Source organism: Myotis brandtii, unplaced genomic scaffold, assembly GCF_000412655.1.
Source record: "Myotis brandtii unplaced genomic scaffold, ASM41265v1 scaffold6, whole genome shotgun sequence".
NCBI classification, from domain to species: domain Eukaryota; kingdom Metazoa; phylum Chordata; class Mammalia; order Chiroptera; family Vespertilionidae; genus Myotis; species Myotis brandtii.
Window position 1 is genome coordinate 254,283 of NW_005370271.1, and position 19,633 is coordinate 273,915.

Consider the following 19,633-nt stretch of genomic DNA (forward strand, 5'->3'; position numbering starts at 1 on the left):
ATGGGGCTTTGGTGCTCACTGAGTCTGCCCCCTGAGTGTGTCCTTTATGTTTCCACGGAGCTGCAAACTGGATGGTCCCACTCTGACCTCTGGGCTTCCTGGCTCCTGGATCTCTAGGGAGGTGCTAATCTAGCCTTTGCCTGCGGCTATCCAGCAAAAGCCTCCCTGCAGGGCTTGGGCGGGGCAGGTCCCACTGGATCAACAGGGCGGGGCAAGCAGTTATGGCTGCTCTCAGTCCTGCCCTCAGAGGCTCTGCTTCTCAGTATCCCGGTAATCGCTGCAAGCCCCTTGGAGAGAAAGCTGCCCTCGGGTTCTGACCGATGCCAGACAGTCCCGCTTCTCCCGTATGAGTCTGGGTCCCTAGAGACTCGCCCGGAACTGGAGCTCAGAGCCTGAGACTCCCTCCCGATTGAAAACGACAACCGCGCCCTCAGCCGCCAGCCCGCTCTGCATGCACTCCGCACCTTAGTATTTTACTTCCACACTGCGCCTCCTCTGAGTCTCGGTATGCTTTTCTCTTTCCTTTAGTTGTAGAATTTCCACTCAGCCAGCCTTCCTGTGGTTCTGGATGATGTCCTTTCCATCTTTTAGTTGTATTTTTGAAGTGGTTGTTCGAGGCAGCAAACTCCGGTGTTTACCTATGCCGCCATCTTGGTTCTCTCTCTCATTTTGTTGATGGTTTTCTTTGCTGTGCAAAACTTTTTAGTTTGATACAGTCCCATTTGCTTATTTTTTCTTTTCTTTCCCTTGCCTGAGAAGATACATCAGAAAAAAACATTGCTGCGAGAAATATCCAAGATTTTACTGCCTATGCTTTCTTCTAGGATTTTTATGGTTTCAAGTCTAATAGTATGTCTCTAATCCATTTTGTGTTTATTCTTGTGTATGGTGTAAGAAGGTGGTCTAGTTTTTTTGTTTTGGGTTTTTTTGTTTTTTTGGTGTTTGTTTTGTTTTTGTTTTTGCACATATGTGTCCCAATTTTCCCAACACCATTTATTGATAGACTATCTTTACCCTATTGTATATTTTTGCTTCCTTTGTCAAATATTAATTGACCATAAAAGTATAGGTTTATTTTTGGGCTCTCTATTCTTTTCTGTTGGTCTATATGTCTGTTTTTATGCCAGTTCCATGCTATTTTGATTAGTAGAGGCTTATAGTATAGTTTGTCTACCATGTGTTTTTAAATAACTGCAAAGTACTCCATTTCATGGTCCTCCTATAATTTAATTACTCTGTTTTTGAGAAATGTGATATTTGATAAACATGTCATTTTTTACTCTCATGCACCATGTTTCAGTAAGCAACTGTGTACATTCAGCTTTTTTAGCTCCACTCATTCAATAAATGTATATTGAGAGCAGCAGGTGCTGTTGCAGACTCTTTGAACTGGAAAAGAAATTACTTAGGATGTTAGCAAGTAATACGTGCTTTAAAAAAGAAGAAGCAGCACGTCAGGATAAGGGGCATTGGGAGTACCAGGGATTGGGAAGCATGTGGCTATATTAAGTGACGGAGGTAGGCCTCATTGAGAAGATGACACTTGATCAAAGACATGTAGTAAATGAGGGAGTTTCTATGTAGGGATATCTATGGGAAGAGCATTCCAGGCTGAGGGAACACCAATATATTGAAGAGTGCACAGAAGGTGGATTTACACATTTTTATCTTTTTAATAAATATTACTAAATTGCCTTCTAGACTGGTTGTACTAATATACATTTCCTACAGTTTTCTTAGTCTTCCCACAATCTTATCCGCACTACATCGTTTTAACCTTTTTCAATCTTAAAGGGAAATATATTCCTCTCCAGTCTCTACAGCTTCAATTCTATCCCAAACTATGTAGGTCCAGGGGCCATGGCTGGTTTGCAGAGAGACAGTGGGAGGAGTGACCTGAAGTAAGGACAAGCTTACGGTTCTCTCCCCATAGCTGTTCTGATGATGAATGAAGACAACCTGGAGAGCTGTCAGCTAAACATCAAATTCACTTTAAAATTTTAGAGATTAAAAGGGAAAAAGAAAAGATAAATCAATTTAATGGATTGCTTTATAAGCCAGGAAATAGCATTGTTCATACTGTTAGTTCTTTCTGGTATAGCATACTGCTATAGTATCGTATCCCTTGTACCTTTTTGCCCCCTAAGTATTCTGTTAAGGCACCAAGAACTGGTAGAATGTGGGGCATAGACCCCTGGAGCCATTTCTCCATTGAAGGAACAAAGGGAAGGTGATCAAAGATAAAGTTGTGACCTTCCTTTGAATTATGTACTAGAAGGAAGTGACATTATTGCACACCACACACACCCAGCTTCACCTCCTCCTCCTTTCCAGGCCATGGCTCCCCAGGTGTGAACTTACGGCTATTAGCTTGGAGAGAGAAATGACCCCTGGTGCTGTGTGCTGTTGTAGTTGACTTTTACTGAGCACTGGGGTAAGCACTTTACATACACTGTCTCCTTTACTCCACATACATAAGAGCCTTGTGAGTTATAGGGACTGTTGTTATTCTCATCTTATAGTTGAAGAAACTGACTTACAGAGGATAATAATCTGCCCAGACACCCAGGTAGTAAGAGAAGATGTAGGATTCAAAGCCTAGGTCAGAATGACTCAGAAGCCCACCGGGTCATCACTGCATGTTTATGAACTTAATTATCTTCAGTTGGAATGTTCTCTTGTTCTCCAGTTCTCCAGCAGAGGCCTATGGAGGGAGTTGTTCCTCTGTCAGTGTGGGGAAGAAGGAAAGAACTTCAGGGTGTCAGTCACTCAAGGGAGGGGCGTGTCAGAGGAAACCATGTAAATAAAAATAGCTCGGCTGGTGTGGCTCAGTGGTTGAGGGTCGAACTATGCACCAGTAAGTCACGGGTTCAATTCCTGGTCAGGGCACATGCTGGGGTTGCAGGCTGAATCCCCAATAGGGGGCTTGCAGGAGGCAGCCAATCAATGATTCTGTCTCATCATTGATCTTTCTATTTCTCTCTCCCTTCCTCTCTCTGAAATCAATAAAAAAATATTTTTAAAAAAATAGATCTGAAAGTAGATCTTAGATAAGCCGAAGAGATTTCACATCTTTATATATACATCCCTCTCTGAATCTAGATCTTGAGAGTTGTCTAGAAGAGTACTTCTGAGTGCTGGAAGCTAACCAAAAAACCAAACAAACAAAAGAAGCTTCCCCAGAAGGACAGAGAGTAGAGGTTACAAAAGAGGAACCCAAACATTCATATACACTAATACTGAGGAAAATATTTTAAGAAGCCGAGTTATCTATATCAGGCATCCTCGTGCTTATTTCCCAGTTCATTCCCCTTATTGGTAGATCTTTTCTACTGTGCAGCATGTCCAAGAGTAAGAATGGCAGTTCCTGGCATTGGGCCTCCATTCCCCCACTATGGCCTTTGGCCAGGTTAACCGTTCAGTGCTCAGTGTTCTTCCCCCAAGTCCCAGCATCTGGCCTCCACAGCCATTGTACCCAGGTCTAATGTCAGAGATGAACCGGCACCTCCTTCCCTGCCCCCAGTTACGGCAGATGTAGTCAGTGGGAAAAGGTTGCAGATTTTCCTTTGTGCCACTCCGATAGTACCAACGTGGCAACTGTTGGCTGGCTGCAGTGGCTGCCAGGCTGGCAATGCCTCCGTCTCCAACTGCCTGTCAGTGTAACAGGCCTTTCTCTCAAGAGGGGCGTGCTGAGAAGGAAGGAGATGGGATTTTCCAGGCACCGGATGGAGCAGGGAAGGCAAGCAGGGTTGTCACACCTATAGTGGAACATCAGAACCAAACCGCAGCCCTGTCACGTTTGTTTACAGTATTGTGAGTGTAACTGCTAGACTAAGCTACTTGAGGGCAGGGCCTCCGATTTCAGTAAGCATTGTTGAATAAAGCTGAATTAGAGTCAATAAATGACAACTTAGCCACGCCTTCTCTTCCATAGTCTTTTTTTTTTTAATTAAATTTATTGTGGTGACATTGGTTAATAAAATTATATAGATTTTACTAGTAAGTGTTCAGTTTTATAATATATCTGCATATTGCATTGTGTATTTACTACCCAGAGGCACCATATGTTTGACCCCCTTTACCTTTTGCTACTCCCGCACCCCTCTTTCCCTCTGGTAACCACCATACTGCTGTCTGTGTCTATGAGTTTTTGTTTGTTTGCTCATTTGTATCCATAGTCTTTTATAGCCACCATGAAATGCCCCCGAGGCACTTGAGCACAATGAGATAAGTGTTTCCTATTTCAAAAGTATTACTCATTCTACGTTTGCACGGTCATGATGGTATACTATTCACTGTTTTAATTAACACAGATGTGTCTGAAACAGTCCAAGAGACATGCGTGCCAAATTGCAACTTTCACATGAAGGTAAACGTTGTGGTTCTAAATAATTAATCCTTCTTGCTGATAAGTTAGCCATTCATTTTCCCCCCATCAGAGATCTTGGTCTGCCTATTCCATCTTGTGCTGAAGAATTTAGCACCTTTACTTCCCTCAGAAGGACATTAGCATAAAAAGATCCCCAAAGATGACCCAAAATGCATAAACCACTTCCACTCCTAGTTACTCTGGCTCTTCCCATCACATGTAACAGTGCTTTTCTTTCCTGGGAAAGGCGGGAGGGGAAAGGCCCACCTTGGTTTATATTGAATTTGAAGCAAAGGTAGAAAAGCAGTGGTTGACAGCTGTCCTGTCCGGCACTGCCCTGGTTCTTAGCCCTCCACACCTGTGCATTTCATCTGCCTGGAATCCACTCCTCTCCCTCCAAGTTCACCTGGGAAACCATCGATCCTTGAGAAGTAACCTGTTCTATGATGTCCTTTCCCACTGCTCTCCTGCCCAAGCAGAGTCGTTTCTTCTCTTCCCATACATCTTGACACATCTCTGTGCGTGTGTCACCTTGCATGCAATTATTTATTTACAGCTCTGTTTCCTGCACCAGACTGAACTCCATCAGAGCAGAGATTTTATTTCATTCATTTGTTTTTCCCAGCACCTCACACACAGGAACTGTTAAGTTAATGCTGTCATATTACATTGGATCTGTGTGGAAATCACTATCTGTAGGCGAGTTAGGATAAGATCATGAGAGAGGGTGTAGAAGTTGATATGGAGTAAATTCCAAGGTATGCTTCGGCACTCCGGACAATGATTTTGTCATTCATGTGTATAAATGATAAGCAAAGCTGCATGGGCTTCTGAGGTTGCACAGAAGAAAACCTGCATATGGAAATGTTTCAGTAAGGCCAGCCAAGGGTGGTTTTATGCTTAACCTCTTAGTCCACATGTGGTTACCATAATAAACATATAGGTCAGGATTCAAACAGGGAAAGCAAGCACTGTGACACTTATGGAATAGGAAATTTGTTTTAGGAATTATTAGACCTTGTACAGTCTTGGGAAAAGATGGGGAAATAGTGGGGAGAGTTGGAAGTTCAGGAGAAAAATCACTGATCAGTCCTCCTGAAACAATGACTTGGATGGACAAGTTGGAGCTGGCAGGAAAATCTAGAAGCTTCCCACACCCAGCTGCTGGAGTGGACGTGAAAGGAGGTGGGGTGAGGGGGCTGGTGTAGTGGCATGGACCTCAATGAGAGACTGTTGCCTCTGCATAGCTGTCGCTTTGCAAGTTTGCTGCCAAGAACTTGACAGTGAGCTTGGGATCCTTGGTCAGCAGGGCTGGTAGCTCTAGACACAGCAGGAAAGAGCAGGGACAAACTGAAACCAGTGGTATTTCTACATCTTATTCTCACCATTTCTGATCACAACGGCCTTAAGAAAATTATGATGGCTACTTCACCTCAACCTTCCAAATCTCACACAAATTTCTGTTTTGCCTAATTCTAGCCTACAACCATACAGGAAATGGATTCTGGGAAAGTTAATTCTTATTTAGCCAAGTTGACACAGTATAAAATCACAGCAGTGTACCTCTAAATTTTGTAAATTGCATTCAGTTTCCATTTTAGAAGCAGTACTTACTTGAACAGGAAAAGGCAGAGCTAAGAAACATGTACAACTTTATATTTTTTGAAAAAGCATTCTTGGGTTTTGCCTAGTAATATACCTTACTGGCAAACATTTCAGAAACAAATTGTTGGTTGTAAAAATTTTAAGGTGATTGTATAAACATTTCTTTGTCTTTTGATGGTGAACCTAGAATTTAAGTACAGTCTTTAAAGCAGTCATCTCTTGAGATCTTCTGCAAAAGGATCTAAAGAGAAAAAGGAAGGAACATTTATTGTGTGCTGTGCCATGAACTTCTTATGTGTCTCATTTCATTTAATTCATATACCAAACCTGTGAGGGTCCTAAAGGTGAAGTAACTCAAGATCAAGTTCATATAAAGGGTTGAAAATTCACCCCAGAATTTAGAGTAATTTATATCTCAGTCTAGGTTATCTTTTTCTCTTGACTTTGTTGGTTATTTACATTTACTCCTACTTTTTTAACAACTTATTGAAGAATGGATAGCATGTATTAAAGTCATAAAGTGAACTAATCTTGAGTACAACTCAATGAATTTTTATGTATCTTTGTATACATCCAGTTAAAAATAGAAAATATTTCCTAATATCCTTGATTGATTTTCTTTGGGCCATTTGTGCTTCCCAGGTAAACTGCCTTATGTTTATATTTTCATTACATGAATGGTGTAATTCTTGAAACAACGGTAGGAAGTGAGCATAAGCAGTAAAACAAAAATGTGAAATAGCCTGCCTCGTAACTGCTTTGAATTGTATCTACTTATATCACTTTCTCTTTCTGCTTTTACCCTAAAACAGGTAATCAGATCCTGTCCCTCGGGAGCCTCTCAAAAGATCAGATTTATCCAATGAAACTCAAGGGCATCTCCATCTGCTATTCGGCTCTCAAATCTGCCTTGTGTGGAAATTATGTCAGCTTTGGCGTCTTCAAGTTGTATGGGGACGACCATTTTGACAATGTACTCCAGGCCTTTGTCAAAATGCTGCTGTCGGTGTCCCACAGTGACTTGCTAGTAAGCAACCACGCATCCTGGGAGTCTTTTGTGTGAAACATGAAGTAACACCCCTATAGGCTCAGAATTGTGATAATGAAGCCCCGGGAGTTAGCACAGCACCAGGACGTTTTACATTTTAGGACAGCATCTTGATTTAGCTTACAGACTTTGAACAACTATGGTGGCTCTATTGGTATAATTAAATGTGCAATTTTGAAAACTGCAGCTCCCACCTTCTGACAAATTAGTCGTCCAGAGTGCTCCAGGTTCTGCACCTAGAGAAAATGTAATTAGCAATTTCAACTAATTGCTTACAACTATACTTATAATTCAGCAAAGGTCTCTGTTTCTGCAGGAGAAAGTGCAGGGTTGGCTGCGGGTCCTTCCCGTTCCCTTCTCCTGTCTGCTTCCCCTGCTGTTCGGCCTGCGTGTCCACTAATAGTCTGGGTGGTGGACAGAGAGCTGACCTGGAAGCTGCACAGCCTAGTGTAGTCTCAACCCTGCCACTCACTGGTCACTCACCGCGAATCAATCACCTTCTCTATTTCTCCAGGCTTTCATTTCCTCACCTTTAAAACGAGTGAATTTAACAAAGTGATCTCTAGGTCCCTTTTCTACTCCGCCATCTAGTTTCTATGATTTATGTCAGTGGTTTTCAAACCCTGAGGCCCATCAAAATCACCTAGGTGCTTGTTGGAGATTCAAATTCAAGGCTCCGCCACTGAGCTCTGTCATTATCAGACTTTTTAAAAACATTTCTGCCTGGTTAAATAAAAGCTAATACACGCCCAGTGTGATTACAGTAGTTGCTTCATAGCACAGCCAAGTTCTTGCTCAGGCTTCGTTTAGGCTTTTCCACCTGCTCCCAACCCAAGGTGATAAGATCTGGGGGGTCTTCATCAGTCAGCCTGTGTGAGAAATGCTCCTTGACATTCTGGTCTCTCTTTCTTTCTTTCTTTTTCTTCCTTTCTTCCTTCCTTCCTTCCTTTTTTTTTTTGTTGTTGTTGTTGCTAATTCTCATTCAAGGATATTTTTCCCATTGATATTTTAGAGAGAGTGGAAGGGAGAGGGAGAACAATGAGAGAGAAACATCTATGTGAGAGAGGCACATTGATTGGTTGGCTCCCCCATGCTCCCCAACTGGGGCAGGGATCGAACCCAGGTACATGCCCTTGACCAGGAATTGAACCTGTGACCCTTCGGTGCAAAAGCTAACACTCTAACCCCTGAACCACACCAGCCAAGGCTCTGATCTTTTTCTAATAGACAAGCAAACTTCTAACTCAGTCTTTCTCCAATTTAAGGGTGCCTTGGGCTCCCTTAGTGTATATATTTAAAATGTCCATTTTGGAACCTCTTTCCAGAACTTTTCACTTAGTGAGTCTGGAGTGAGGATCAGAAAACTGCATTTTTAACAAGCACCCATGAAGTTCTTCTGACATGGTTGTAATCTCACTTTAAGAAATACTGCTCCAGTTTACTTCTCTTTTGAGTGTACTTTTTTGATACTGGTTTGAGTTTTATTTCAGCTTTTCCAGGTATCTTTCTCATGTGCTTATCTCTTACCTGTAGTGTATGGTATCTATTAAGCCATTTACCAAATTATGATTTAGTTAGATGGGTTGACAGTGTGTAAATAAAGAAGACTGTAATGCCAAATCCTATTATAATGGGAATTTTTTGTGTGTGAAAGAGAAAAAAGGTTGCCAAGCCATTGTTAGGCAATATTCAGTGTTAGAATGTTCTAGTCCCAAAAAAATAATCCAGCCTGCTAAATTCCATACTGTAGAGATTTTACTTGCATTTAAGTGTTAGTCATGTAAGATAAAGTTGACATGACATACTACGCTGGAGCTCCAAGTTAGGATTTCTGGACATCAAGAGATTCCTATTAGAACCCTTTAAATGCTGAATTGAGAATCATTATGTCATTTGTTTCATATATTTATTTTGTATTTATTTTGTTTAAGTAAGTTTACCATTTCCAATATTATAGATGGCAATTTCCACTGGACTGTAACACGTATTTGCTTCTCTGAGGCTTGACATTCAGTATCTGTGTGTTGTAGCAATATCGGAAACTGAGCCAGTCTTATTACCCACTCCTGGAATGTCTCACCCAGGACCACATGAGCTTCATCACCAACTTGGAACCTCCTGTGCTCCTGTATGTTCTCACATCTATCTCAGAGGGGCTCACTACTCTTGGTAAGTAGCATGGAGAACATTGTTTCTAGAGAAAAAACTGTATGTGGTCTCTTAATGTATGCGCTCATTCAGGTGATCATTGGAAAAGGGGGAAAGATTGTGTGCACAAACTGAAAGACTGTAACTCTGATACTCTGACCCACAAGTCCTAGCTGCCTCGTCCTCCCCAAATTCCAGCTGTTTCTCTTCAACTCAGTGAGATGCGTTGACTTATTTGGCTTCCCCCTTCCTCGCCTGTAGCCTGGAAACTGCTTTGGGAGCGAGCTTGAGCACTTGTGTAGGTATTACCTCATTTGTTTCCTCCTCTCTGGTTTCACAGTCCTGTACTGCTTGTTGTGCAGTAATTGCAAAATGTTGTTTCATATATTTTGTTCTGTTTTCTAGTTGTTTATGGCAGAAGGGAAAATTCTCATAGCAGTTAATCCTTCATGGACAGAAACTGACGTCTTGTCTTTTATTATTACAGTTTGGCTTGACATTCTTTTATCTCACATCATAGTAATACTTGAAGATTTTTAATTAGTTGCAGGTGACTGTGTTCTCCAAATGTGGTCTTAGGCCTGGAATCTGCATTTTAACAAGGGTCTCAAGTGAGTCTTGACAAAGTGACATTATGGAGAGAACACTGAACTTGGAATTAAGTTCCAGTGCTGCCACTTATTAAATATATGACCATGGACGCCTACTCTGTGCCTCGTGCTGCCATAGGTGTTTTCATTTCCTTCTCAGAACCGTCTACTGATCAACTAGGTTAGATACTCTAATTGCACTGTTTGTCCTTATTTCCTACTTGATTGCAAGCTTTTGAAGGAGAGGAACCGTCTTGATCAGACTTTCCCAGTGCCTAGCACTAATAAGTACTCAATAAGTATTTATTGAGTGAATTAATCAGGTAAGATTATTTTCATTACATGGATGGTAAACTGTGGCTCAGAGAGGTGAAACAGTTTGCCTAAGATCATACAACTAATAAGTACCTGATCGAGGAGTCTTTCTAACTAAAACTCACTCATTCTTTTCATCTGCCACCCTGCTAGATGTACCTGGTAAAAGTCACAGTTTCGGTGGCTAGATGCCTGGTAAAAATGGTTTTCCTTGTATTCGTGATTTTATCTTCAATATTGTTGCAAAATGGCATTGTAACCATTGGATAACTGGCAGGTGAATTGTGCTCTGTGTCTTTAAGAAAGAGACCTATTTAGATGTTGAAAGTAACCACTTGTCTTTCTCCTTTTCCAACAATAATAAATTTGCAAAGAGACATTTATAGGTATTGTTTGGGTTATTAGTAGGTTTCACTTCTATAGCTTCAGTGGAGAAAGTGAAAGGGAGGTACAGAAAGTTGAATCAGTGATAGAGTAGTGACTTGCTTAGCATGATGTTAAAAAATTTTAGTTAATCATCATTCATTAGCATTTTTAACCTGGGCTAGATATAATGTGGGGAAAGGTAAAGGTGAATAAGAAAAGTAATTATAGTTTCTATCCTTTTAATCACCCATCTACCATCACCAGCACCACCATCCCCGTACTCTTCTATACAGAGACCAAGCACAGGGCTTACAAAAAGCTGCTCTCAACTCATTCATTCACTCAAAATCAATTGTGCACAAAACTATGTACCAGGTACATTCTAAGACCTTAGTAATACCGAAGGGAATGAGACAGATAAGGTCCCTGCTCAGAGGAAGCTTATCTTCTGACCGGGAGAGATAAACAATAAACACACATATGAGAATGTCAAGTCATGATACGAGCTAAACCAAGATTTTAAATGGGATAATGAATAGAGAATGATTAAGTGTGGCTTCTTTAGAAGTGGCGTGGATAGGGGTGCACTCCAAGAAGTAAAGGAGGGCGCAAAGGCGGAGCAAGGGAAGGTGAGGGCAGGTGAAAAGGTGAACTGACTGGAAACCGCCAGAGCCAAATGCTGAATATTAATCAGAATGTGTTATTATTTTTTACCACATTCTTGAATTGGATAGACTAAATTGTATGTATGAGTGTAATATGGGAGTGAAATATTCAGGAAATAATTTAGAGACTTAGAGACCTTGTACATGTTTCCCCCACCAAAAACAAGCTAAAGAGAAGAAAGCTGTGGATTAGCTACCTGCAATGACAGGCTTGGTGTTTTAGGGATTGAAATAGCCAGGAAAACAAATAAGTGAGAAGGAAGATATGTGTCATGCACTATGCTAGGGCACTTTATCTCATCACTTCCTCACATCACCTTGCATAAGTAGGTGGTATTAAGCACATTTTGCAGAGGTGCAAATTGAAGCTCTGTAAAGTCAAACATCTAGAAAATAGAGATTGAAATCTAGACCTACCTGTTTTCCAAAACCACTCAAATAGGCCTTTTATTCTGAAATTACCTTTCACTCCATATTTTTCCAAGACCTTCATACACCCTTCTGCTATGGTGAGAAATTTTGAGTCAAAGCCAAATTTCAGCTCAGTCCTATTATCTTTCTTCTGACTCTCAGTTAAGCAGCTCTTTCCTACACAGTTGACTTTTCTGCACAGCTTTCTGCGATGGGTCCTAGGGAGCAGGAGGGCTATTAATGACGCATGCGAAAGTTTCCTGTGGAGACCGGTTGCAGGAGAAAAGGAGCACTGGGTTGTTCTCAGTGCCAAACAAGTGGCAACAGAAGACACAGTGCCTGGTAGGCTTACAATTATACCCAAAATTGTCTAAATTATTGATGAATCCTTAATAGATTCTAAACACCAAGAACTAGAACAAAATATGAAAACTCATGACTTCTTTCATGTCAAGAGAGTTTCATTATTTGAGCCTCACGCAGTAGCTTGAGCTGTAAATAAAGAAAACTGATAATAATACATAGTCCTCAGCACTGTTCATTCTGTTTTTGATCAAATGCGCCCCGATCCTTCCACACTTTTCAGTCTACCCTGAAATAACATTTATCCTTTCTGAGTCCCACCCATAAATCAGCTTGCTTTTATCGCAGGGATGTATGCTCCAACCTTTGTGTCTAAAGTGTTTACCTGGCTTTCTCATAGCTGACTCAGTAGATTGGAGCCTTTTAATGCAACCTGCATGGCATGTGGTCACCAAATCTATGTGAAGTTTTTCTAATTTTTGTATGAGTGATAGCATATTGCTCTCCACTGGTGAGGGAACCATATCTATTTCCTGCTTGCTTCCTTTTGTAGATGTTACGTTATTTAACCCATTTACTTTCATGGTTAGGACTTCAAAGGCAGAAATGTAAAGGAAAAGAAAAAAACAACCAGACTCAACAAGTCTGTGCTTGACTGTTGGGCCTAGATGTTTTCCGCTACATTATACTACTGCTCAGGGTTATGAAACCAAACTCCCTTTTCTGCAAAGTAACCCAGTTAGTGGGGAGAGATAAACAGTTAATTAATTATCAATCAATCAATCAAATGCCATAGCTTTGGGAGGGGGGGGAGCTTCTTTCTTAAAAAGCCTATAGCTCCACAGGTTCCCAAATCTATTGTCAATGCCCATCTTTTAGACTTTCATTCAACCCCTGTGATCCTGCATCAGCTACCAGCATTATCCTCGATCTTAAATGCATACGTTTGTTTTTCAAAACTTGGCCCCAATACATGGATACATGGAACAGACTTACAGAGGTCAGAGGGGAAGGGGGGAGAACTGGGTAAAAGAAGAAAGTAGCCAAAGAACATATAAGCATAGTCCGTAGACAACAGACAACAGAGTGGTGAAGGCCAGAGGAGGGGTGGCAGGGCTGGGTGGAGGTGGACAAAGGTTGGGAGCAAATGGGGGTCATCTGTAATAATGTCAACAATAAAAAATAAACTTGCCCCCAACCTACCCTCTCCCTATTTACTATGCCATTTCTTTCTAAAACAGTATATGTGAAAGAGCTTTTAAATGGCAGTGTTGTATCAACTGTAGGTTTTATTACTAAACACATCTCAAGACCTTTGAAAAACTTTCTCAGATTAGTTTTGCGTACCCATCCTTCAGTGAATTCAGCTAATATTTCACCTCAGATCTATGATAGGCTCACGCGTGTATCAGAACCTCGGAGATGAACAAAAGGGGTAAGAAACTATTGCCGTAGGAAGTTGATAATCTGCTGCTTCTAGCCCTACTTTCCCAGTCAACTCTTTGGAGTCCACCACGTTGCCGTTTTCTGAGTGCCATAGTGTTTTCACTGGTTCCTCTGGCTGTTCCTGTCATGAATCATAAACTCCCCAAGATCATGTCCATATGTTAGCATTAGCCACAAACAGCAGGACAGTGTCACACTCTGAATCAAAACCATGAATTTGGCTAGTCTACTTAACCTTCGGGCTTTATTTTCCTCATTTGAAAAATACAAGTAACAACACCTACTATATACAAAGTGGTTTTTAGAAGTTCATGAAACGATCATTTTGGTGTACAAAGGATACTCAATAAATGGTTGTTCTATCTTGTCACTTTCTTGCTTAAAAAAACAAACTTCAATAGCAACTCTGTTGCTTGATCCCCAGAGAGGGGTGTGCAGGAGGCAGCCGGTCAATGATTCTATCTCATTGATATTTCAATCTCTCTCTCCCTCTCCCTTCCTCTCCGAAATCAATAAAAATATATTTTTAAAATTAATAATTATAAATATAACACCTCTGTTGTCTTTCAGATTAAATGTAAATGTCTCAGCCCATATTGGATGTCCTCAAGGAAGACCCCAACCTACTTTGTCAACCTTCTCTCTCTGACTCCCCTCCACGTTCTTTCACTCAGACTGAAAGCCCTGTTCTCTCAACACACCCTCCCCTTTCACCTTGAGAGCAGCCTGAGTCCCCTTTGTGATTTCAGAAGGTGCTGATGCTTACATATATGCTTCTTTAATATCCAATTTTGCTTAATATCTACTTAATTTTAGTGGTTAAGAGTATAGATCCAGAGTTCCTCCTTGTCTGTTTTCCTATCATGGCTCCACAGTTGTGTAGCTCTGTGTCACTGGACAAGTCACTTATTCCCTCAGTGTCCTCCCCTGTAAATGGAGATAATAATAGCAACTATTATAATGCTGGTGTGAGGATTAACAATAATAATTCGTGTAACTAACACAGTAAGTCTCAAAAATACCAGCTGTTGTTATGAAACTAGTTATTTTCTTCTCATTCAGCTCCGCAGTACATCTTACAAATGATGAGAAAGGTTAAGTGCCTCTTTCAAAGTAACAATACAACAAGTATTTGAAAAATATGGGATTTGAAACCAGAGCTGTCTGGCTCCAAAATCCATACCTTTCTACCACATATGTACCTTGTGTTAATCTCTCGATGGGAAAAATGCCCTTCCTCGTGTCTAACTATAATAACTTTGCCAAGCCATTCTCAGGAGCTACCTCCTTACCCACACTCCCCTTGATGCCCATCCAGTGATGTCTCCCTCACAGCCCTCCCAGTGGGGTGGCACTCATTTCACACAGCATGCTGTTACAGTGACTTAGGTACTAGACACAACCTCTTTGGCATCAGGGTGTTTCCCCCGAAGCAGAGCACTTTGCACCAGGTAGATATTTATTAAAGTCACTGAATTGAACAGAGGCTCTTGAAGATCACCAGTGGGAAATTCTGTCCAGTTCTACCCAGGACTCGTGCACTTCCTCACGTGTCTCTGCCACGTCCCACAGTGGACAATGGGTTTAAAGAATGAGCAAGGCCACGCCCTGCCCTCGGGAATTTACAGTTTGATAAAAATGCTTTGAAACTAGAAGGTGATTCTTTAACGGAGGCATTGTAATAAATCAGATGAAACAAACGCTTCAGTAATGCGAATGAATTCTCGTTGTTATTCGTACAGATACAGTTGTCTCCTCCAGCTGCTGTACCAGTTTAGACTACATCGTCACCTACCTCTTCAAGCACATAGCAAAAGAGGGCAAGAAGCCACTCCGCTGCAGAGAGGCCACCCAGGCCGGCCAGAGGCTGTTACTTTTCATGCAGCAGAACCCAGATGTCCTGCAGCAGGTAACTGGGGGTTGGTCACCTGGCTTAAGAATCAGTTTCCCAAAAGCCAGCCTGGTCCCTAACTATCTCTGAGAACACCTGGTCATGCCGAGATTCCTTACCAGTTATTCCCTAGGAGTATTTTCCCTGAAGGTAGGGTATTGCACCAGCTTTAGGACTACCCAGTCTCACCTCAGTGAGGCCAGCATTCAAAAAAAGGCTCGTTCTTCCAAAGGCCTGGGAGGGGAAAAGCCAGAGCTAGAAATGGTCAACCTCTGATTTCTTCCTAGAGCCTCGAGTAATGTCATCATAACTTTGCCCTGTGAATACTTTGGGAAGCTACCATTACCTGGGCTCCCAGTCAGTCCCTGGAAAATTGCCATTCATTGTGTCATGGTTGGTATTTTTCCCATTTTAGGATGAGAAATCAAAGTTCAGATAGGTCACATTCCCAGGAGCATCCTATATAATAAATCCTATATAATAAAAGCCTAATATGCTAAGTGTCCAACCATCCGGCTGGTCGCTATGACATGCACTGACCACCAGGGGGCAGATGCTCCAACCAGTAGGTTAGCTTGCTGCAGATCGACTAGGCGAGATGGGGCCGGACACGCCCTAAAGCCCTCCCGCAGTCCTTCCCCAGCCCCAATTGTGCACCGGTGGGGGCCCCCAGCCTGGCCTGTGCCCTCTCGCAATTTGGGACCCCTTGGGGGATGTCAGCCGGTTTCAGCCCGATCCCCACAGGCCAGGCCAAGGGACCCCACCAGTGCACAAATCCATGCACTGGGCCTCTAGTTTAATAATAAGTAATAAAGCCACAATTTTTTTATTGTCAAATGTATTTTCTGATGGGCTAATGTGTGTTAGGTCCAAGTTTAATATTGTTTTTAAAAACTCACTTCTGCAAATCACAGTAGCAGCATGGATAAAAAGAAATATACATGCTGGAAATATTTCCAAAAAATGACATTTTTGTATCACTATGATATTTTCCAGTTTCACTAGATTTGGCAAATGATATCTTTATAATGCTTCTAGTTGTTTTATTTTGCCAAATTATCTCCATTATAGTCTGGTTTGCAAATATAAATGCTTTAACATGGTCATTAACTAGCAAAGACGTTTCCTGCAATCAATAGAAAATGTCACTCTTGATGAAATAGGATGCGACAACAGCCATAGAAGAGATTTTCTTCCTGGCTGTTAATTTTTGCCAATATTTAAATGAAATTATGTGAACTTTTATTTGTGGTGATGTCTCAGTTAACCAGTTATTTTCCTGGTGGGGAGGGGTGTAAGTAAGATTGTGTGTAACTAAGTGAAGTGCTCTAGGCCTATAACTATTTGGTATGACCCTGGAATTATTACATGTTGGTGATACAGTAAATAGTAGAAGATAACTCACATTTGTTGAGGACTTTCTATGTACAAGGTACAAGAGCGATTAAGACTCATAAGCCCTGGCTGGTAGTTTGACTCAGTGGATAGAGGGTCGGCCCTCGGACTGACAGCTCTCAGGGTCAATTCTGGTCAAGGGCACGTACCTCAGTTGCGGGCTCAATTCCTGGCCTGGTCAGGGCATATGTTGGAGGCAACCAGTCGATGTGTCCTCTCACATCGATGTTTCTCTCTCTCTGTCTCTCCACCTCCCTTCCACTCTCTCTAAAAACCAATGGAAAAATGTCCTCGGGTGAGGATTTTTTAAAAAAGACTCATACAACGTAATTTCACTCCTTAAAAAGGTTCCTGTCAGGCAGGACAGAGAGACAGGTAACTAACCAATTCTGTGAGAATTTGATTATTATAGTGATGACAGAGTGACATAGGAGAAGAGGACTTTTAGAGGAGTCTTCTCTTTTAGACTCCCACAACAACCCTGAAATGTGGATATCATCATCCCCATTTTACAGATGAATACATTGAGGCTCAGAGATTAACTGGAAAGTGGAATGTGAACTGAGGTCTGTTTGTCTCAAAAGCCCAAGTCCTCGCCGCTTATACCTTTGGTCCTCAAGGGACTAGTTGGTGGGGATAAGATTGCAGATTCACCTAGACTGCCTTTTCCAAATACACATTCTATCAAGAGTTGGGTGTACCTCTCCTCCCCGCACCCTACCGACCCAACTGCAGAAGCCTCTGATATTATTTATTGGGAGTGTGTCATAGCCCTCAGGTGTTTCGCAAGGAGTAGATTGAAAACCACAGACTTAGAACCTGTAGCCAGTGGAGAAAATAAATACCCATGGATTGGCCAGGGATCAGACCCAGCCTCCACCCCACCATGGCAGGCAACAAGTGCACCACCAAATCCCTCCTGCCAGCACTCAGCCATGGTCACAATATTGTCCCATAAGCTTTGGCAGTAACTTTTAAGTGGAAAATTTTCGCAAAAATCAATAGGCTGTGGCCCTAGACAAGTACTGTCCAAAAGTGAAGAGCAAGTAACATAGTTGTGCAGAGACAATCAAGTTTGTCTTTACTCAGAATTACCATGCATTTGTTGGTTTAAGTAATTTCTGTGTGTTAATAATACTTGGTAATCCTTTACTTTATAGTGTATGACTAAGTAGTGATATATCTTTATTAACAGTGGAATACATTCTATTTATTTGGAATGTAGGCTTTCAGATAGCATTTTAAATATTAATGACTGGTATCTGGTAGTCAGCATAAATATGATTTGCATTAGCACTAGGTTATATCATCTTGAGTGCCTCTGATGTCAACTATTGGGCATAGTACTATCTGACATCATCTCCTTAGGTCACTGACAACTTTGACCTCTATTCTATGCACAGTTTCTGTCATCTCAAAAGCTCTTTTGAATTGATTTGAAATTTTGACTCTTCCCTTTATGAGGCAGTAAAATTGATAATTATTCAGATGGGAACTGAGCACTGAGTGAAAAATCAATTCCACCCGCTCTCTGCTGCGTATAAAATTACTTCTGAGTCGGCTGGACTGAACGGATGGCCAGAGTAAAAGCAGCAGGCAGGAGGAGTGGGAAGAATTAGCTGGACAGAGTACATAGCCTGAAGGGATGGACTTGGAAAAGAGGGAGTGGGCCAGTTGGGGGTTATTATGAGCAAGGGTGGGTCCCATTGATCATCTGTTTACATCATCTTCCCAAGACTTTATAAATCAGCCCTGAAGAGCAGCAGAACCCAAGGTTCAGCCTCTTACCAGAGGGACTTTGTATTAGATTATTCTCATTTTCACACTCAGATGAAAAGTGAGCCATTGATTATTCATTGGTTGCCCATTAAATGCTGATTTTATAGATGATTTGCCTATCACAGGAGGTAATGAACAAGGTTGCTGCTTCATAACTGGAGGTTTCAGTTTTCAAGGCATCTGTGTCCGTTAAGTAATGCCTAACCCTATTAAAAGGAATGGGTTACAAATTGCTTAACAGTGCTGAAAAACTAGACCCTAATGACTAATTGTGCTTGGAGTTTAGAGAGGGTTTGTCAGCTCTTTAAACTGATGCAATGATACTGCAATTATTTACTAGTTCGAGTTGTTTTTCCCCCCAACCTGGATCTATATTGCTGGAAGCATAATTGCATGAGGAGTGTCAGTTCCAAATTGCAAAAGTTATCTCCTGAAGCTTCCAGAGCAAATGAAGCAGGAACCCACTTAAAGGGTTTTCTAGCATCTTAATAGGCCTTCCATTTGTGTGCAGCAGCCTGGGAATGACATTTTAAGTGCCTCTCACCTTAAATGTGTTTATTTTGACCTGCTATGTGGCTTTAGATCTTCAATGTTTTTAAAAACATTTTCCAAATAAGCCATCTATCATATTTTGCAAACAAATCTAACTTTGCAAGCATTAAATGTAGTCCATTTGAAGATGCATTATAATTAAGTGGCTCTATTTCAAGTAAGAATTATTGTCTAACCAGCATTGTTTTGTCTTAACAATTGAGAAAAACCCAGTTTATACATATTAAGAAAAAAATCCCTTGCCCTAGCTGGTTTGGCTAAGTGGATAGAAGGTCAGCCTGTGGACGGAAGGGTCCCAGGTTCGATTCCTGTCAAGGGCACATGCTGGGTTGCAGGCTTGATCCCCTGTAGGGGATGTGCAGGAGGCAGCTGATCAATGATTCTCTCTCATCATTGGTGTTTCTATCTCTCTCCCTCTCCCTTCTACTCTGAAATCAATAAAAATATTTTTTTTAAAAAGAAAAAATCCCCTATGTGTTTTTATGTCATTAGAAAGATAAACCAAAATTTTAAGAACAGGCCAATGGAACAGTGAGTAGGCACTGATCTGCTAAGATCAAACTTCTCTGTGAAATTGTTTCCATTTTATCACTAGTCACGTTAAGTGTTTCCATCCATAACCAATAGGTCAGCATTTATTTAGTTATCTCACAAAGTGGAAGATTTGCCCAAGTTGGTAAATGAGGGAGTGAGTTTTCTAGAATTATAGGGGCACTTCAAAGACGTGACTAATTCCTTTCCAGATAATCA

General features: G+C 41.4%; 1 protein-coding gene across 1 annotated transcript in view; it reads left to right on the forward strand.

The window, feature by feature from the left end:
• Positions 1-19,633, forward strand: part of RANBP17 (RAN binding protein 17) — a 220,837-nt gene that overhangs the window by 179,765 nt on the left and 21,439 nt on the right. Inside the window, exons 24-26 of the mRNA XM_014550316.1 lie at positions 6,787-7,001; positions 9,053-9,191; positions 15,009-15,175. Of these exons, the coding sequence (XP_014405802.1) occupies positions 6,787-7,001; positions 9,053-9,191; positions 15,009-15,175 (521 nt within the window). The remainder of the gene's footprint in view (positions 1-6,786; positions 7,002-9,052; positions 9,192-15,008; positions 15,176-19,633) is intronic.